Raw genomic sequence first — 20,438 nt, 5'->3', positions numbered from 1 at the left:
ACAAACTGCTCATAGATTATGCAGTGGACAACGGTAGCCTCTGACAATGCTCGAAAATGCACTTTTATTTGTGTTGACATAGAGTGAAATTTGTGAATCACAAACACTGATTTATTATTAAATAAGTTACATGTCCACAACACTTGTACCAGTAACTTACAAAAACATAGTTTTGTAAGTATTCAAAAATTCTCATAACCAATCTGTTTCTAATGTAATTGTACAATGAAATTAGAGAACAGTTGTTTTGGATGAGAATAGGCCTATTGTTCCTAAAAATTTTAGAAGAGTACAATTGAGTTTAAGCCTATAATAGACAATAACAGTGTGATTATGTTTGGAATTTTGCAATGTATCACAATTTAGCTATACTGTAGAACTGTGTGCCTTCAGGGAAAATAACTGCCGTAGCATTCCCTTACTTTTAGTTGTTCACACCACCAACATAGCATGGCCATGTTAGTTAATGTTACAAAGCCATATCAGTCAATGAACTAGTGAAAGGTTCATCCTCCTTAGGACCCACAGGTTAATCTGTCCTCTCCACTGAGAAAAACTCCATTGTGGTTGCACCTATCAAATGGCTGTCTGTGTGTCGATGCAAGCAAGCCACCCTTCGTTACCAAGGTCCATGGTTCAAGGACAGAAGGAGATTGTTGGGGGGGGGGGGGGGGGGAGGTATTTAACAAAATAGTTTGCTTTCCATCAGTCACATTACAGAATACCATAAAGATTGAAACTTTGGACTATCTTGTGTTTGGGAAAAAGAAAAAATGCCCATTCACCGTATTACAATTCAGTGATGATGAACTGAAGTTTTAAGTGGTGAAAATCCGCTTTCTTTTATAAGGTTATGGAAGAATTTATTTTGTATATGGTTAAATTATCTAGGAATTTTGAAACTTACCTCTGTCTGTATTTGTAAAAGTGAGTCTATTGAAAGGAAATCGTGTTCTTAATCTTGGTCTATTTTTCTTATTCTCCTCAAAAACAAAACAAAAATTAAATTCCTTGCTGTGGTTTTTTTTTTTTTTTTTCAGATGTGATGTTTTTAACCCCATGGTTATAAACATATTTCTGTCAGACAAGTTACATATAAGATTTTTACTAGAACTAGAACATTATGCAAATATGGTTGTTTCCCTTCACTCAACTAACTTCGTTAATTTTGTAGTATGTATATTTTTTCTCACTCATTTAATAAAGAATCTGATTAACCAAGGAAACAGGAATTTTTACCTTTCCAGGCTTTCAGCAGCGCCAGGGGACTTCGAACAATTCCAGAAACTGCTGTAACATCATTTGGAACTAAAAGACAAAACGAGGAAGAGGAAGAATATGGTGACGATTATTTTGAATATGACAATGAGAATCCTGTGTTTCAACTGGGAGAGCAGGATAACATTACTGAAGAGTCAACAGAGGAGCCAGTTATCTCTCTCAGAGGTAAACAAATAATTGATTAAAATGATTTAACAGTTACCAACTTACAACAGATATTATCATAATCTTTCCTTTAAGATAAAAATATTCAAAAGTACATTTCCTCAGTGCATTGTCATATATGGGCAATGAAATCAAATTTTGTTTCTCAGTCGATCTTGAATGCTGCTCTACAGATCACCACTGGCTCTCTTCAGTTATACGTGCTGATTGCCTAATACTGCACAGTATTGCTATAGACAGATAGTGTACAAAATTTTTGTCTTACCTCCTTCACAAATTTTATTTGGTAGGCAGAAGCAGATAACATATGACTGCTGTTTTTCTTGTTTGTGACTTGTAAATGGATAAATTTGGGCTCATTAACTCAGTAACTTAGGCTTTACAACTATACTTCATCGTAGAATCAGGGTTTTCTATTGTTGTAGATCTGGTTCATGAATCAAACTGTAAAATTTTCATTTAAATATGTCCAGTGTATACTATGAAAAAATTGGGAAAAAAACATCAGATCAGATAACTGAATGTAATGAAACATGTAGATGCTATTAATAGTGCAGAGGATGTGTGAGAAACTGAAAATAATCTAAATATAGTGGCAAAGGGTAGAAGAAAATATATATTTTCCAGGATATGACAAGCATTTTTAAGAATTCACATGCAGTTGGTGTGTATAAAACTGATAAAAAGTGAAACAACTTTTGAAAATCCCACTTTTTCTGGTGTTGTAAGATTAACTGAATACAGAAACAAAATTGTTTTCATGTCAGTGGGGTAACTGCAAAGCTGTTGGAGAATTATTCATTATGCTTTTGTATGAGAGAACGCTTTACTGTAGCTGTTATTTTAATATTTAATGTTTTCTTTGCACCTGTGCATATGAAAAATGTAAATGTTCAGGAACTCTCTTACCAGTGTTGATATATTTCATTTTATCATTACATATTTAACTATAATTACATGGTTTTACATATTTGAATTTAATTCTACATAAACTTGCATATTATTGCTTTTTTCCCGTCTTATTCTCATTAGGTTGCTCCCTAGGAACACTACTGAATCAGACATACTACAGAAGTTGAAAATGGGAGGTACATTATCTCTAAAAACCACATTTTAGTGCAAAAAAATGTGGTTAATTGCACTTTGAGTTGGATAATGTAGGATGTGATTCTTCTTAATTTTGTAATATTTGACATTTCAGTTCTCAAAAGCAAAGCTGATGTGATAACAATACTCTGTGTTGCACTGTTATAGCCATTAGTATGTGTGGTGGAGGGTTTGGGTTTTGTTGAGATTGGCAGTGGGGCAAACGAAAGATTACCATCCCAAAGTTTTGCAGCTACTAGTAACTTCTAGTGATTCAGAATGAGGGAGCTAGAGAATATATGCACTAAGAAAGTTTGTTAAATAATACTTCTTAGAGAGTTCATGACTTTTTGTGTTTCTGATGCCTCCTGTTGCATCAAAGTGTGTGGTGCTGTATAAGTAACAAACTACATCTGTTTAGTCATTGATTAAACAAAAGGTGGCCATCTCATTGTTGGCAAACTTGATGGAGAAGGACCCTCAAAGCCAATAACAATAAAAGTGTGAGAACAGTAGCTCATTAGTGAATGGCAGTCTTAAATTGTTGTGGCTTGTGGGAATCCAAAAGGAAAATCTTCTTGTTAGGTATTTGGCAGGAGAAAACAGATATAAAGGTACTGAAGTCTGCAAGCTTTTGGAGCCAGTGACTCCTTCTGGCAGAAGGGCTGGAGCGGAAGGAAGAGGGCAAAGGAAAAGGACTGGTGAGGCTTAGGAAATAGGGAGAGTTCAGAAAAGTCACCCAGAACCCCGGTTCAGGGCAGACTTACAGGGCAGGATGAGAAGGAAAGGTTGATTGTTGGATTGTTGGGGACTGTACCAGAAAGATTTGAAAACTTGAGAGCTTAAAGGTGGAAGAAAGGGGAAATATACAAAACAAAGATTATTGACATCACATCATGCTTGAGTTAAGAGTGGAAACCCAAGTGCATTGTATGTGGGTATGAGAGGGCTGGAATAGACAGGTTAGAAAACTAAAAGGGTCTGAAGAAAGGAATAGTTACTGAGAAGATGTGCTGAGACTGAAAAAATTAAAATAATGAAGGCTAGGGCGATTCCAACAACAAACACATGTTGAGATGCCAGTTCTCACCTGCAGAGTTCTAATAAACTGGTTCTAAGGGAAGAATGCAGATGGCACTTGCAGTGAAACTGGCACCAAGGTCATGACTGTCATGATGTAGAGCATGGTCCACAAGAGGATAATGTATGTTACCGGTATACACCCTCTGAATCCTACCTAATAACTTGATGGTAGTGATGTCAATGTAAAAGGCTGAACAGTGTTTATATAACAACTGGTATATGATATGTTATTTCACACGTGGCTCTCCCTTTGATGTTATTTGTTTTGCCAGTTACAGAGCTGGTACAGATGGTGGTTGGGTGATGCACAGGATAAGTCTTACAGTGGTGACAGGCACAGGGGCAGCAGCCATAGGATAGGGAAATGGATACAGAAGGAGCTTACAGTCTTTCAAGGACATTGTGGAGATTGGGAGGCTGATGAAAAGCTATTCTAGGCATGGTGGGCAAAGTGGCGGACACAGTGGAACTCATTTCAAGGCATGATTTTAGGAAATTATAGCCTTGTCAAGTAGCTGACTAAGACATTCAAGATCATGATAATACTGAGTGACAGGAGGTGTTCTCCTAAGTTATTTTTTGGGGTGATAAGCAGTACCAGGATTGGATGTGATGGCCCAGTAAATCTGCTTTTGAACCAGGCTGTTGGAATAATTGTGTCCAGTAAAGGCTGAAGTGAGAGTGGTGGTGTATTGCTGTAAAGGGCCTGCATCTGAACAAATACATTTGCCTCAAATGCCGAGGCTGAGTGGGAGGGAGTGTTTGACATGGAAAGAATGGCAACTGTCAAAATGTAGTACTGTTGTTTGTTAATAGGTTTAATGTGGGCAGGAGGGTGTAGCTGACCTTTGGTGATTATGAGGACAACATCAAGGAAAGTGGCATGGATTTGAAATAAGGCAGTTCAAAATTTAATTTGGAGAATGACTTCAGACATTCCAACAGTTTTAATAGCCTCAGCATGAGTCCATATGGCAAAGATGTCACCAACCTATCTAAATGAAAGCAGAGGCTGCAGACCTATGGATCCCAAGTAAGCTCCCTCCTAGCATCCCATGAAAAGGTTGGAAAAGGAAGGAGCAATCCTGGTTCCTATGACCATGCCCCTGATGTATTTGTATGTCTGCCCCTCCAAGGTAAAGTAGTTGTTGGTAAGTATAAAGTTGACTAAGATGAGCAAGAAGGATGTTATAGGTTTGAGATCAGGTGGGCTCTGGTTGAGGTAATGTTCACCAGCAGACAGACCATTTACATGGGAGATGTTGGTATAAAGTGAGGTGGTATTAGTGGTGACAAGTAGACAAGCATGGTGTGTGATGGAATGGGACGGACACAGATTTCAGATGACCTAGGAAATGGTTGGTGTCTTTAATATAGGAGGGAAGTCATTGTACTATAGGTTGCTGGTGCTGATCATCATGAACATTCAGTGCTTTGAAGCCAGCAACCATGGGATGGCTAGCCTTATTTGATTTGTGGATATTAGGTAGAAGATAAAAGGTGCATGGTTTGAGAGGGGTAAGAAGTCATTTTCAGTAAGTTGAGGTTTTAAGCATGGACTGCAGTTCAGTTTGTATCACAGGGATGGGATCTAAATGGCAGACATTATATGTAGAGGAGTCTGACTGCTGGTGTAGACCCTCACTTACATGCGTCCATTGGTCAAGTACCACAGTGATGGATCCCTTGTTTGCTGTGAGGATAATGATAAAGTCATCAGTTTTTAGGGAACAAAGAACCTGGAGTTCTACAGAGAACGGGTTAGGTTCATGTTATAGGGACCTGAGGAATGGTTGGGAAGCAATGCTGGATGGTAGGAATTCTTGGAAGGCTTGTAAGGGATGATTTTGAGTTAGTGATGGTGGATGAAGTTGGGATGATGGTCAGAACTGTTCAAGACAGGGTTCTGTGTCAGTTTTGCTGATGGAAAGGTTTTGGGATTGGTTTTCAAAGTGATATGTCCCATTCACTGTTCATTTGAAGGAAAGTAGGTCTTTCACCAAAGCAGCATAATTAAATTGACATCCAGGGCTGAAAGTGAGAACCTTGGATAACACAGTTAATTTAGGAGGGGAGAGTGTCTTAGATGAGAGGTTGAGAACACTGTAGTGTTGCAACTGGCTTGTGTGATCATAAGTTATCCTTGGTCCAGGGGGCAGTGGTGAAGGCTGGAGGATGTTAAAAGCTTGGCCAAGCTCGGTTTGTAGGGGAAGAGTGTTGGCTGATGATATGGCTGTTTAGGGAGCAGGAGAGGGACAGAAAGGGAAACACCACTGTTGAGGTAGTTTAGGAGAAGGTGGGATACATTTTTGAGGTGAAGTCTGGCCTGTTGTTGCAGTTTGAAGTTGGCTTGGCAGATGATACCATTCAAGGAAACATGAGGTGCAGATAACTGCAGGAATTTGTAGAAGGAGAGAACTCTGGTGCAGTGAAAATTGGGAGATGAGACATAGAGGTCACAGGTTAGGCAGGTAAGAGCAAGAGATTGCTGTATCTGAAACTGAAAAAGTGGCTGGTGTAGAGTATGATTACATCCAGAAACAGGGACTTTCAGTGCTAGGCCTTTGGGGGTAACTTCCAGAAACAGAATGTGGGACCTTAGTGTTGATAGTGCAAAAGCATATTTTTGAAAAGACTGAACGTAATACATGATGGGATTCATCAAGGCAAAAGAGGAGGGTTTGGAGTATTTGAGATGGTGTGAGTGGCAAAAAAGAAGCAGAAGAGGGAAAAAGAAAGAAAAAAGGAAAAGTATTGGAAAAATAGATACAAAAATCATCAGAACTGACAAGGGTCAAAAAGAGGTAATGTGTGGGTGACAATTTCTATAGTACAAAGACTTCCCTCCCATATTGAAGACAACAGTTATTTCTTAGATCATCTAAAGTCTGTCACCATCCACTCCCATCAAAGTCCTTGCTTGCCATCATTGATGCTGCCCCCCTCTGTTCCAACATCCTCCTTGTACATGGTTTGTCTACTGATGAACAGCTCCTCAGTCAGCTTCCACCTGATTCCAAATCTATGATGTGTTTCCTGCTCACTTTAATCAATGTTATACTTACAAACAGATCAAGGGTGCAGCCTTTAAAATCAGGAAGGTTCCTTCCTATGCCCCTCTTCATGGGTCACTAGGAAGGGACTTCCCTGGAATCCATGAGCCTAACTTTTGTTTGGTTTAGATACATGGCTGACATATTTGCCATATGGGCTCATGGTGAGGCTGACCTGTACACATTGTTGGAATCTCTTAAAGTCATTCTCCCAATTACATTTCAAATGGCCCTATTCCGAATCCAACACCACTTTTCTCAAAATTGCCATTGTTCTCACTGAGGCTCAGCTACACATCTCTGTTGACAGTTAACTTACTAACAAACAATAGTGCTTACAGTTTGATATTTGCCATCATTGCTGTGTCAAACATTGCCTCCCATGCAGCCTTGGCATTAGAGGCAAATGTATTTGTTGGGATGAAAACTCTACAGAAATATACCACCAGTCTCACATCAGCCTTCACTGGATATAATTACCCCTTTAGCCTAGTTCAGAGGAGATTTCCTTGGCTATCACATCCAATCCTGTTACTGCTTATCCTTCCAAAAAATATTGTAGGAATATGTCTCCAGTCACTCAGCATTTTCATGGACTTGAATTTATTAATTGGCTACTTCAACAAGGCTATGACTTTCTAAAATCATGTCTTTAAATGAGGTCCATCCTGCCCGACATTTTGGCCACAGTATCTAGAATAGCTTTTCCTCAGCTTCCCAATCCCTGCAGTTTCCTTGACAGACTCTATACTCCTTCTGCACCCGTTCCCGTATCCTATGGCTCCAATCCCTGTGACTGTCCACACTGTAAGACTTGTACTATGCACCCTCCTAACACCATCTATACCAGCTCTGTAACTGCGAAAATGTATGATGTCAAAGGGAGAGCCACGTACGAAACAACACATAATGTGCCTTACATAAACAGTGTTCAGCCTTTTACATTGGCATGAGTACCACCAAGTTGTCAGTTAGGATGAATGGACATATTCAGAGGGTGTATACTTGTGACACACAATATCATGTTGTAGAGCATCTTCTACTACCTGACAGTCATGACTACAGCCACATTTGCCATTTGCACTCTTCCGCCACACACGAGTTTCTCAGAACTCCTCAGGTAGGAACTGGCTGTCACAACATGTGCTTGGTTCTTGTCACCCACTGGCCTTCATTTATGTTACTTTCTTTGGCTTCAGCATTTCTTCTCAGTAACTATTCCTTTTTTCAGTCCCTTTCAATTTTCCAAATCTTTTATTTTCTGATTTGTCTATCCCCTCCTCCTCCTCCCCCCCCCCCCCCTGCCCCTCAATGCCCCACCCCTGCACACACACACATACAGTGAACTTAGGTTTCCACTCTTATTAACTTATGCACAGTGTTTTGTCAGAAATCTTTGCCGTGCATATTACCCTATCTTCTTCAGCCCCTCTGCCAGAAGAAGGAGCCACTGACTCCAAAAGCTTCCAGATTTCAGTACTTTTCTTTCTCCTGCTGCTCCTTGGTGTTTAGATTTTTTATCTATCCAATTACATTATATTTTCAAATATTGATTAGTTTCATTGTTACGTATTCGAATCCCATGATTCACAAGGTGGCAACTGTCCTTCATGTACTCTTTTTGCATTTAATCCTTTTCTCCTGTCTTGTTCATACATCGCTGAGGAAGTGTATCTATGAAGAAGTGTGCAACAGCTACCCAGAAGTAAATAAAATAATTTCATACACAAAGAAAATGTTTCTAAATGTCCTGTCTTATGTGTTGCTCTTTAGAGATCTGATGTCGAACATAGTGTTGCCACCTGAGCGTATCTTAGTGAGGTGGTGCACATGGATTGAAGTTGTCAGTTTCTATAATGATTATTTCCAAGCCATAAAACCTGTGATTGATTCATTTATGAGAGAGAGCCTTCAGTTTCAGTATAAGAGGCACAAAATGCTGTCATTGAACCTAAAATCAAAAATGTTTTTGTTTATATCCATGTCAACTTTTTCTTGCTTGTTAGTAGCAGAAAATTAGAATCTCTTGGACCATCTGTACAGAAATCATTAGAAATGGTTGAGAATGTCAAATGCAAGCTGACTGGCATTAGAGATGGTTTTGGGACGGGGGTAGTGAATAAGTTTGATGCTGTTTTTGGAAGAAATCCAGGCTACTCCACTTTTCCTTCTATTGGCAATGTCCTCAGTGGAGGAGATGAAGACACTATAGGTGAAATCTCTCCAGAATTACACAGGAACTGAAACTGATGGTAGCAAAGCAAAGCAGAAATGTTTAACCACATTTTCATGCTTCAGACTGTATACAGAAATTGTGGCTCTGTAATCATAATATATCATAGAGCCCCAAATAAAATATTTTGACCTGTATTTGAAAGAAAGCATAGGTCACACTCATCTACAAGAAGGTTAACAGAAGTGATCCTCAAAACTATCATCCAGTGTTATCAATATCTATCTGTTATAGGATCTTAGACCACACTATGAGCCCAAACATTATGAGGTATCTCAAACTCTCTTTCATGTCAGTAAGCAAGTGACTTCTAATTATAAATCCATCACCTTCCACCTGCATTCTCAAAACTTTATTAGAGGATAGCTTCTGTCAGAATATTGAACACTTTTTATGGAAAATACTCATTGACAATTGCTCAGTTTGGTCTCTGTAAAGGAGTTTTTGCAGAAAAAATTTACAACTGCTCAGTTTAGCTTCTGTAAAGGAGTTTCTGCAGAAAAATTTGTAAATGATCTGGTAGAATTAAACAAGAAAAGTTACCAAGCTGACATTTTCTGTGAGCTTGCCAAGATATTTAATTATATAGACATAATATTTTGCTATAGAGACTAAAGCAAACAGCATTAAAATCATCCCCCTTGCATGGTTGGGGTCATAATTTAACAACAGAAAGTCACATTCACAAATGTCGCCACAGGGATAAAACTTGATTAAGAATGAGAAAAGTTTATGTATGGTCTTCTGCAGGGTTTGTTATGCAGTACACACACGTGTTTGATCTACATTAAGGATTTACTAAAGGCCTTAGAGTACTCTTCAAAACACTGTAATGTTTTCTCTCAATACCAATAAGGGCCCAAAAACAACAGCACCATATAAAGCTAGGAGTATAATGGAACCGGCTTACAACTTGCTCACAGTAGACAACTTAACTACCAATATTACAAAAGTTCATAGCACACAGTTTCAGAGAAATAAGAATTATTTGCATCTACCAAAAATAGGGAAAATTGGGCATACACTTAGTGAATCTCAATGTATGAAATTAGTAGGCAGTTGGATGGGCAACAAACCCAGGTGGTGCTAGCATATGGATAAGATCTCTGACTCACAGCACTGATTTGAAGACGGGATTGTTAGCACACTTATCATACTTTCAGCTGTAGAGTCCTTAAATATAATTTTCTGGATCAATACAGTGTCGCACAAAAAAGTAATTATTTCTCAGAACCATGTAGTGAAAATATTGTGCAAAGATTATAACAAAACATCTTGGAGAGGCCCAGTAAGGGATACAGAGATTATTATTTCATGATCATTGTATTTGTCCCAATCGTGAATTTAAGATGAACTGTGAAATTTACAACCCCAATACTAGATATAAAAATAATTTCCATATACATTTTTCATTCTTGTTTAGATTTCAAGATGGAATTGTACAGCCTTGAGAAAGTCTTTAATGGGTTTTGGTTGTGCCACATATCAGGCAAGACACAAAATTTCTGGGTATTAAAAATGAGATAAAAATTTCCTTAGTTTGCTACTCATTCTGTAATTTATCAAAATATTTGCATGCAGAGAGTTAAATCCCAGTTAACATTGATATTAAAATTAAACAGGATTCAGTTTCCCAGTATACAGGCAGCTGATTACAGTCTCCTAGATCAGTAAAGTCAAATTAATTTTTACTATGTTACAACAGATGCAACAACATCTCAATAATTTAAGAGGGAGAACAGTGGCTTTTTTTTTCAAAGTAGCTAATTTATAATGTATTAAAATTGTAACATTGTAATGTAGTAATAATTCCCGTAATTAATGATACAAGTAGTTTACCACTAGTGGTAATTTTGGTAATTTTTTTTAGTATACTTCACAAAAATTCCCAGCAATGGCTATGATATGATTTACATAACATCATTTGAAAGTGAGTAAGAGAATGAATAACTGTACAAAACAACCTCCTTTGTGCACAACACCATTGTAAGGGATGATCTTCTACTGGATTCCAAGGCAGTCAACAGCCAAAGAGGTCTGCACACTACCCATATAGTGACCTCACCATTGAGACCCAAGTCAGTGACTGAAAGTGGGGGATAACAAATTGTGGCTGGTAAAGTCCACTACCTGGCTGTAATGTACCACCTTATAGCCATTAAGAAAAATGTAGTCCTTCTCAGGATGCCAGTGTGTGATCTTCCTCAGTAATTGTTGAGAAATATTTATTCTCAAGATAAGTTTACAGATTTTCTCATTATCAGATATTAATTGGTTCATTTGGGCAGTTAGCCAAAAAGTGGGCCATACAAAGTGAATAAATAAATAAAGTAAAAACATTTGATAATACAATTTAAATCTTCAAACCACTCATCCTAACAGTGGCTGTGGAGAGATCATGCATTGCTGTGCTGAATTTTACCATCTATAGCCCCCCCCCCCCTCCACAAGCACTGTTACAGTGAACGAAACCATATAAAGTCTTCTCACTCATCTCCAGACTGCCCACTGCTTCTGATGTGTGGTTTCCTCCAGTAATGAAAGGAAGCATTAGTGCACATTCATTGCAGGGGCAATTGTAGAAGTCAGTCAAGGGGGGGAGCTAATGGGGGGAAGGAGGGGGTTAGGGGGAATGGAATATCGCTCAACAAAAGGAGAGTTGGGGTCCTCCACTGACAAACTGGTGAAATTTGGTGTTGCTTAAAGTAGGTTTTGGTAACTGTTTTGGAGTTCAGGGTAATAACATGTCTACAGAATGTGTGTGCCTGGGAAAATAAATAGACCCATATGTCCAGCGTTTTCAAAGTTTTGGTAGGCATACCCAACATATTTAGCTTTCTTGATTATTGTAAGTGGTACTTGTACATTAATGTGCATCCAATGTATATTAAGAAATAATAAGTCACCCATTTTAAGTTAAATGATATTTATTGGTTTAGATAGTAAGTTATTTGCCACTCTTATTCTTTTGTTAAAATGTGTTTGAAATACATTGCAACCTATATTGCTACATAATTATAAAAAAAATGATTGAATCTGTTGAAGTAATATATTCGCTGATTTCTGAATTCATTTTATCCAGTGTAATATGATACTTTGTTGGGGGAGGGGGCGCTATAGCCCCCACAGTCGCCCACCCCCCCTCCCCTCCACCTGCTGCTGCCCCTGATTCATTGTGATTTATGTCCTCCACATTTTGGCTGGGAAATTATCTCTTATTTTGGGAGATGATAAACAAAGTATGAAACATTTACTAACCATTCCTTCTATTTTGAATGCCTAAAGATGTTCTTAGAGTCATTTGTACACATGTCTTCTGTAGTATTTTAACTAATTATATTACTCTTAATGTTCTTTTGCATCAACTTTCATAATCTGGCCATTATCACCACAGTAATGCTCATTGTCACTGATTGTTTCATTTCTGTCATGTTCATTAATTAACTCACTTTTCATAATAATATTGAATGTAATTCAGTGTGCTCCCCTGACTTAAAGCTCCCACTACAGACTGCCAACATTATTTTGATAGAAGTTACACTCTAGCACTTTGTACCAGTGTTTTCTGTTCACATAATTCAAAACTTCTTTGTAATATCCTTGCATTTTTTACACCTAATTATTGTCACATTGGTAAGATAAATAATGTGTAAAAGAAATATTTTATTTTATTTTACTGGTTTTTGTCATTAACTTTACTATTTCTTTTTCCTGGGTAGCACAGAAAATTTAAAATTTGACTGGATGATCACAGAGTGGTCCAAATGTTCACAGACATGTGGCAATGGTGGATTTCAGGTAAATAAATAGTTTCATTTTATCACTTTATCACATACTTTTTAATAATGCAGTGCCTATTTCATTATGAAACATATGTTTTTTAAGTATTTGGAGCATTCATCTTCAAAAACACTTTTGATAATTTCACTTTATCATAAATAATTACTCTTTTGGTTATTGTTCACTATTCTCTATTTACTAGTTGTGTAAGAAGATCAGAAAGCTTAGCATGTATTTGTTTGTACTGCATAACATTTTATAGACAAAAAATTCTGATTATCTAACGGTTCAACTTGAAGACCAACGCAGGAGGATGGAAAAATACTAGAAATGTTACAAGTATAAAATGCTGTAAGAATTGGTGTAGCCAGTTAAGGAAACATGTGATCCATTGTAACTCACTATACAGGGTGGTCCATTGATCGTGACCAGGGCAAATATCTCACAAAATAAGTGTAAAACGAAAAAACTACAAAAAACGAAACTTGTCTAGCTTGAAGGGGGAAACCAGATGTTGCTATAGTTGGCCTGCTAGATGGTGCTGCCATAGGTCAAATGGATATTAACCACGTTCTTTTTAAATAGGAACCTCCATTTTTTATTACATATTTGTGTAGTATGCAAAGAAATATGAGTGTTTTAGCTGACCACTTTTTTGCTTTGTGATAGGTGGCGCTGTACTAGTCACAAACATATGGCTCACAATTTTAGATGAACAGTTGGTAATAGGTAGGTTTTTTAAATTAAAATACAGAATGTAAGTACGTTTGAATTTTTTTTTTCGGTTGTTCCAATGTGATACGTGTGCCTTTGTGAACTTATCATTTCTGAGAACGCATGCTGTTACAGTGTGATTACCTGTAAATACCACATTAATGCAATAAATGCTCAAAATGATGTCCATCAACCTCAATGCATTTGGCTATATGGGTAACGACATTCCTCTCAACAGCTAGTAGTTCGCCTTCCGTAATGTTTGCACATGCATTGACAATGTGCTGACGAATGTTGTCAGGCGTTGTCGATGGATTATGATAGCAAATAGCCTTCAACTTTCCTCACAGAAAGAAATCCGGGGATGTCAGATCAGGTGAACATGCGGGCCATGGTATGATGCTTCGACAACCAATACACCGGTCATGAAATATGCTATTCAATATCACTTCAACCACACGCGAGCTATGTGCCAGACATCCATCATGTTGGAAGTACATCACCGTTCTGTCATGCAGTAAAAGATCTTGTAGTAACATCAGTAGAGCATTACGTGGGAAATCGGCATACATTGCACCATTTAGATTGCCATCGATAAATTGGGGGCCAATTATCCTTCCTCCCATGATGCCGCACCATACATTAACCCACCAAGGTTGCTGATGTTCCATTTGTCGCAACCATAGTGGATTTTCTGTTGCCCAATAGTGCATATTTTGCCGGTTTACATTACAGCTGTTGGTGAATGATGCTTCGTCGCTAAATAGAACGCATGCAAAAAATCTGTCATCGTCTCGTAATTTCTCTTGTGCCCAGTGGCAGAACTGTACATGACATTTAAAATCGTTGCCCTGCAATTCCTGGTGCATAGAAATATGGTGCAATCACTGTTGTTGTTGTAGCATTCTCAACACTGAGGTTTTTGAGATTCCCGATTCTCGCCAGTTTGTCTGCTACTGATGTGCAGATTAGCCGTGACAGCAGCTAAAACACCTGCTTGGGCATCATCATTTGTTGCAGGTCATGGTTGATGTTTCACATGTGGCTAAACACTTCCTGTTTCCTTAAATAACATAACTATCCAGTGAATTGTCCAGACATTTGGATGATGTCATCCAGGATACCGAGCAGCATACATAGCACATGCCCTTTGGGCATTTTGATCACATTAGCCATACACCAACACGATCTCGACCTTTTCCGAAATTGGTAAATGGTCCATTTTAACACAGGTAATGTATCACGAAGCAAATACCATTCGCACTGGCGGAATGTTACGTGATACCATGTACTTATATGTTTATGACTATTACAGGTCCATCATTCACAAAGAGAAGAAAGAGGTCCAACTAAAACATTCATATTTCTTTACACACGACATGAATATGTAATAAAAAATGGGGGTTCCTATTTAAAAAAACGCAGTTGATACCCGTTTGACCTATGGCAGCACCATTTAGCGGGCCAGCCCCATAGTGCCATCTGGTTTCCCCCTTCAAGCTAGAAGAGTTTCATTCTTTGTAGCTTTTTCATTTGATGCTTATTTCGTGAGATATTTGGCCCATTCACTATCAATGGACCACCCTGTATATCGTCGCTAAGCAATGAAAACTTGTAACTCAAATTGGTCAAATTTTACAGGAGAAACAGAAAACTAATTATAGAAGTCACATGGGGACCTGATTAGTCAAATGTAATGGTTTCTGCTACACAATATGGATCCGGTCATTGGTACATAAGACTTTATTATGCACTTCAAATTGTCTGCCGGTTTTTGGAGTTACGAGGTTTTCACAGTTATTTTTTTGGTAGTGATGGAGATAAGAGGCATGTAACGAGTGCACAGTTAAGAACTGAAATGAGTGAATGTTTAATTTGTTTAAAAATATACTTACTTAAACTTTGCATAATTTGTGTATTATGAAACATCTGTAAGGATACATTGTTACAGATATAAAGTGAAATGAATAATTTCACATTGATCAAAATATTGGAATCTGGATTTTAATAAATTACAGTGTTTAAAAAAAATAGAAACAATGTCGTTAGCTTTAATTAAACTTTTATTACTGTAAACATTTATTATTGTTACTATTACACTACTATCACAGTCATAGGTGGCTGTAAACAAGTTTATTTTTGGCTGCATTTTTTTTAGGCACAGACATGTTCTCTCATTACAAATGTGAGGCAGTGTGTCATAAAATGAATGCACATCCCTTGGAAGGACCAGCTTTAGTTGCTGCAAATGTGAAAACTTTTCTGCACTGATCTTTAGTAGTGAAACGTAGAGAGGGGGTACTGTAAATGAGCTGGGTATGTTTGACATCCTTCTTGGAAGTGGTTCCCATGTATTGCTAAATTTCAATTTATATTTCATTTTTCCAGAGGGACATACTTGGCCGAATAGACGAATACAACGAGAGTTTATCATAGGACTTGAAAAACGTGTGGTCCAAATAACTGACAACATAAGGTCTAGGACTCTGCCTTGTGGTAGTAAGCATAGAATCACACTCCATTTGAGTGTGATCTTTCTCCAGAAATTTTTGCACTATTGTACACTTTTCTGATTGGCGAGATTAGCCAGTGCATTACTCATGACTGAGTTTCGATTCTGGTACGTGCATCCGTAGCTATAGAAAATAGCTTCTGAATAATTTTGGATGAACGTTTCTATAAAATGCACGAGTATACTGGCAAATTCCAAAGCTGTTAGTCCACCTTCATTCTCGTGCTGAAAGTAACAATAACCATTGCTACTTTTTAAATCATAGATGGTAAAGTTGTGGACCTTCAGTTTGCTTTTGCAGTACAGTGCAGATGCTTTTAGTCTGGGAGAAAGCAGAAGTGCTTGAAGATCAATTGTAAACACTCTAGCTGATCCTAATTTATCACTATTTTTCGCTTCCCTTGCCTCAGTTTTTCGGGTCATATGCAAAGAGTATTCATTGTCTGAGAGATTGCCTGTCTGGTGAGAGCAACAAAGGTTGCTCTGGTCCTTTCTAGGTGAAAATAAGTTTAGATTATTTTCATCGAATACCTCACAGAACTGTTTGTAAGCAGCTGGGATTTGTCCTCTTCTCTTGCAAAATTCTATATATTCCCCATGTAGTTCTGATTTACTCTTCACATTAGGTTCCAAGTAGAGTTAAGTGGAAGAACGATGGCAGTAATGCGATTCCAGTTTCGGCAACTCTGCAAAAAAATCTGATGCTGATTGTCGTCCACCTGAAACTTTCATTGGTCTCTCCTGCATTTGAGGCCCTTCTGCAAACGTTCTTCCTGATGCACTAGATGCCCATGTTTTGACACTCCATTCACCTAAGCGCAAAATTTTCAGAAACATAGTCTTGCAGACAGTTTTTTTCTGTCCTTCTAATACAAAATTGTAATATAGTGTGTTAGAACGGTGAGATTTATTAGGTTCTGAATTATTTCTGCATCTTTTAACTGGAATGTAGTAGACATGGCTTCTAACAAAAATTTTTCTTTCGTCCCAAGATATGTCCTGCCACAAATGATTAAATATTAGCTGTCTCTGCTCTTCTGTAATATCCTTGAAATTCCTGTTCCGATTTAAGGAAGAATGTTTACAAGTACATCGTGGTTCCATTTCCCTCCTACTTCTGCTCATTGTTGGTCTGTTGGTGCCAAACTCATCTTTTTGCATTCCTAAATAATCCTGTCCCCTCATAAGTTTTTCTTTCTGCAAACTTTGAAGTGATTGATTGCTTTTCCTTGTACGGCGCTGCTTAGTACTTTTTACTCCCACATCAACTTCATCATCGTCGTCTTCCATGCTGTTGTTACTGCTATGGTCATTTTTGTTTTTATCTGGATCATACACATCACTACTGCCACTGGAGATATCATCCTCACTGCAGTGTTCGAAAAGACTTTCAAACTCAGAAGTGGATTTTGCCTCTGTATTGGCTTCTTTTTCCACATTATCTGTAGTGTAAACAATAATATTTAAATAATATAATCACCTCAACTTTCAAACAAGGATTTTTCCTGAAGTTACAACAATATAAACTACGGTTTACCTTCATTTTGTAGGTCTACTCTTTCTTTTGGTGCAGGACAAGGAGAACCCGACTAGAATCTTCTTCTGGTGATTTTATACGACATGATCCATTGTCAGCTTGTTTCACAAGATGAAGAGTGAATTTACTCTTTTTACCCATAGCTGAAAACAATGTAGTTACTGTAGAATGTATAGGATTCTGTTAAGTTCTAAAATTAGAACCTCGTATGTACCGAGTGCAGTCTGCTTTAGCGCGATGAAAAACTCGTAAGTCAACATTGTATTTAACGAGGTCATTATTAATTCTGTATATTAAAATACAATACATATATACCTAGAAATACTTACATGTACCTGTAGCAATAAAGCAGTGTTGGGTCTGTCAGTCAAAAAGGTTACTTTCACATCAAAAAACGTTTTAATCTCGGAGCATGTGTTCGCCCTGCACACTAACAATGGCGATTACTGGAGATGCAAGGTTTACAGCACAAACTACGTATCGCTGGAGATGTGAGGTTTTCATTATTGCCGCTAGATGACGACACCGTTCAACTCGAAGAAGGAAGGTTTCAACAGGCTATGTGGCATAATTGTCTACATTTGGTAATAGAGTTACATGTATTTCATTGTCAGATGGAGTTACGAGGTTTTCATTGCCTAGCAACGGTATGTATTTCTCTTGACTGCAATGTCAAGAAGCAGTTTGATAAATGGTTTCAGTTACAGGACAAATATTTTCATATCATGGTTTCTAATGCTAGAGGAGCATGAGAAGCTATGTTCCAAAGGTGCTTATTCATAGCTGAAACCAATTACCTGACTGCTTATTATCAAGACAAATAAATTTATAATGAATTACAAAATGTAAAAGCAAACAATGGAAGGTCCATAATGCCTTAACAATAATATTATGAAAAGGATAGATTCCTGCTCACCACTTAGAGGAGGCATTGTGGAATGTGAAATGTGTTTTATTCATCTCATAATATACACAATTTCAGAATATAAGTCTGATGTCCAGGAGACACGGCAAGGTTACAATTAGATAATTTGAAATTTTGTCACACTTACAATAATACTTTGTGGAGAATTTACTTATTTAAAATTTGTCAAACTTACAGTATTTACATCTACTATAACTACTATAAATTTTTTTCTATTTTAGGGATCCAGCTCAAAGTATTACTTCATCCTTCATGAAATCTTCCACAGAGTAGTACCATCATTCAGTTAGAAAATCATGTAACTTGCTTTTTAAAATATTTGTCTTCATATTCATTATTTCACAGGCTTTTATTGTGTTGTGAATTTTCTTGGCTATATACTAAGGAGTTTGAACTCGCAGTTTTAAGTGATGTGAGGTGAGCATGAAGTTTTCTTTGTGTCTCGTGTTCTTTTTTTTTTTTTGTTTTTTTTTTTTTTGAAAAGGCTGCATGCCACATGTCGCCACAATTCCGCGATCTTACAATGCGATTCCAACGCAGCGTCTGAGACAAGACAAGTCGCGCAGCAGCAGTATCCGCGCACCTGTCCAATGGCACTCTTTTAGCAGAGTTGACACTCGGTGTGGTGGCTGACTGTAAATGGGAACTGCCTTTATGGTCCCTCCCATCAGCCACCGCGCCGAGTGTCAACTTTGTTTCTGGACCAAAAGTCCTTCTTCGGAAATAGAAAACACAAACACATTCACACAAGCACAACTCCCTCTTCCTACTTCCCCCCCCCCCCCCTCTCTCTCTCTCTCTCTCTCTCTCTCTCAAGCTCATTGCTCTTTCTCTATGAATGAACCTGCTCCAATGTGATACGACTCCATCATTTATGGTACATAGACAGTGGTTGCACAGCAGACACGTGAAATGATCCAAAAGTGTTTCTACATTTGACATAACTGCAAGAGAATTTAATGCTTGCAGACAGCAACACTACCCAAGTAACAGCTAAATGTGATGTACACATCACAACCACAACCAGTGGTGCCAACTCTATCAAGGGGAATTCCCACCTGCATAGTTCAGAGGAACTTGTGCTGGAATGGTGTATCGAAATGGCCCTTGTAGTGAAGCAGCCATTGAAGCCATTTGTGTTGTGGTGTGCAGCATATTCAGCAACTGTATGGTCAAGTTTATTGTTCACCACAGTTTGGCAGTGACCAATCGTGCAAATATATCATTCCCTATTGAATAAATAGTTGGTTATTTGTCTTGTCCACATAGTTTTCTGTGCAGTAATTGCAGCATGGCTGACATATAACATGGGTGCTTTCACACGGCCTTGCGTTTTATTGGATGGGAAATTTCTGTGGTTGGACTGCAGTAGGAAGTGGGTCAGTGTACAGGACAGGTCTTGCATTTGTGTCAACCACAAGGAAAAGACCCATGGGACACAAGATTGGTTACAGGAGTGGAAGAAACAGGGATGGAACAGGATGTTCTGTAGGTTGGGTGGGCAGTAGAACACTGCTTTGGGTGATGTAGATAGGATTTTGGGTAGAATATCCCTCGTATCGAGGCACAACAAGGGGTAGCCGAAGCCCTGGCCTAGCTTTTCATGGCCAGGATCATACTGGGTTATCATAGGAGCGCTGATCAGTAGCTGGTTAACAGGTTTACTGATGTCAGAGGAGGTGGTGGCACAGGAGATATGTTTGTGGATGAAATGGCTAGGATACTGTCTGTCAATAAAGACTCTGGTAAGGTTATCAGTATATTTCAACTGCTCCTACTGTCCACTCCAGATGTGTCATTGACATGTGGTGAGGCTATAAGGAAGAGACTTTTTGATATGGAATGGGTAACAGATGTCAAAGTGGAGATACTGTTGGTGGTTGGTGTGCTTGATATGAAGATATGTGTTTATGGAGCCATCTGAGAGGAGAAGACTGGCATCTATAAAGATGGCTTATCAGGTTGAGAAGGATCAGGTGAAGCAGATGTGGTAGTAGGTTTAGATTAGATTAGATTAAATTAGATTTACTTTCATTCCAATTGATCCGTAGTGAGGAAGTCCTCCAGGA

General features: G+C 38.2%; 1 protein-coding gene across 1 annotated transcript in view; it reads left to right on the top strand.

Annotated features, from left to right (window-relative positions):
• LOC124615662 (protein madd-4) overlaps positions 1-20,438 on the top strand; it is a 514,315-nt gene that overhangs the window by 411,673 nt on the left and 82,204 nt on the right. Inside the window, exons 20-21 of the mRNA XM_047143690.1 lie at positions 1,230-1,446; positions 12,626-12,699. Coding sequence (XP_046999646.1) covers positions 1,230-1,446; positions 12,626-12,699 — 291 coding nt within the window. The remainder of the gene's footprint in view (positions 1-1,229; positions 1,447-12,625; positions 12,700-20,438) is intronic.

The sequence above is a fragment of the Schistocerca americana genome, chromosome 5, assembly GCF_021461395.2.
Source record: "Schistocerca americana isolate TAMUIC-IGC-003095 chromosome 5, iqSchAmer2.1, whole genome shotgun sequence".
NCBI lineage: Eukaryota > Metazoa > Arthropoda > Insecta > Orthoptera > Acrididae > Schistocerca > Schistocerca americana.
Note: the sequence above shows the minus strand (reverse complement) of the source record. Positions and strands in the feature narration are given on the sequence as shown.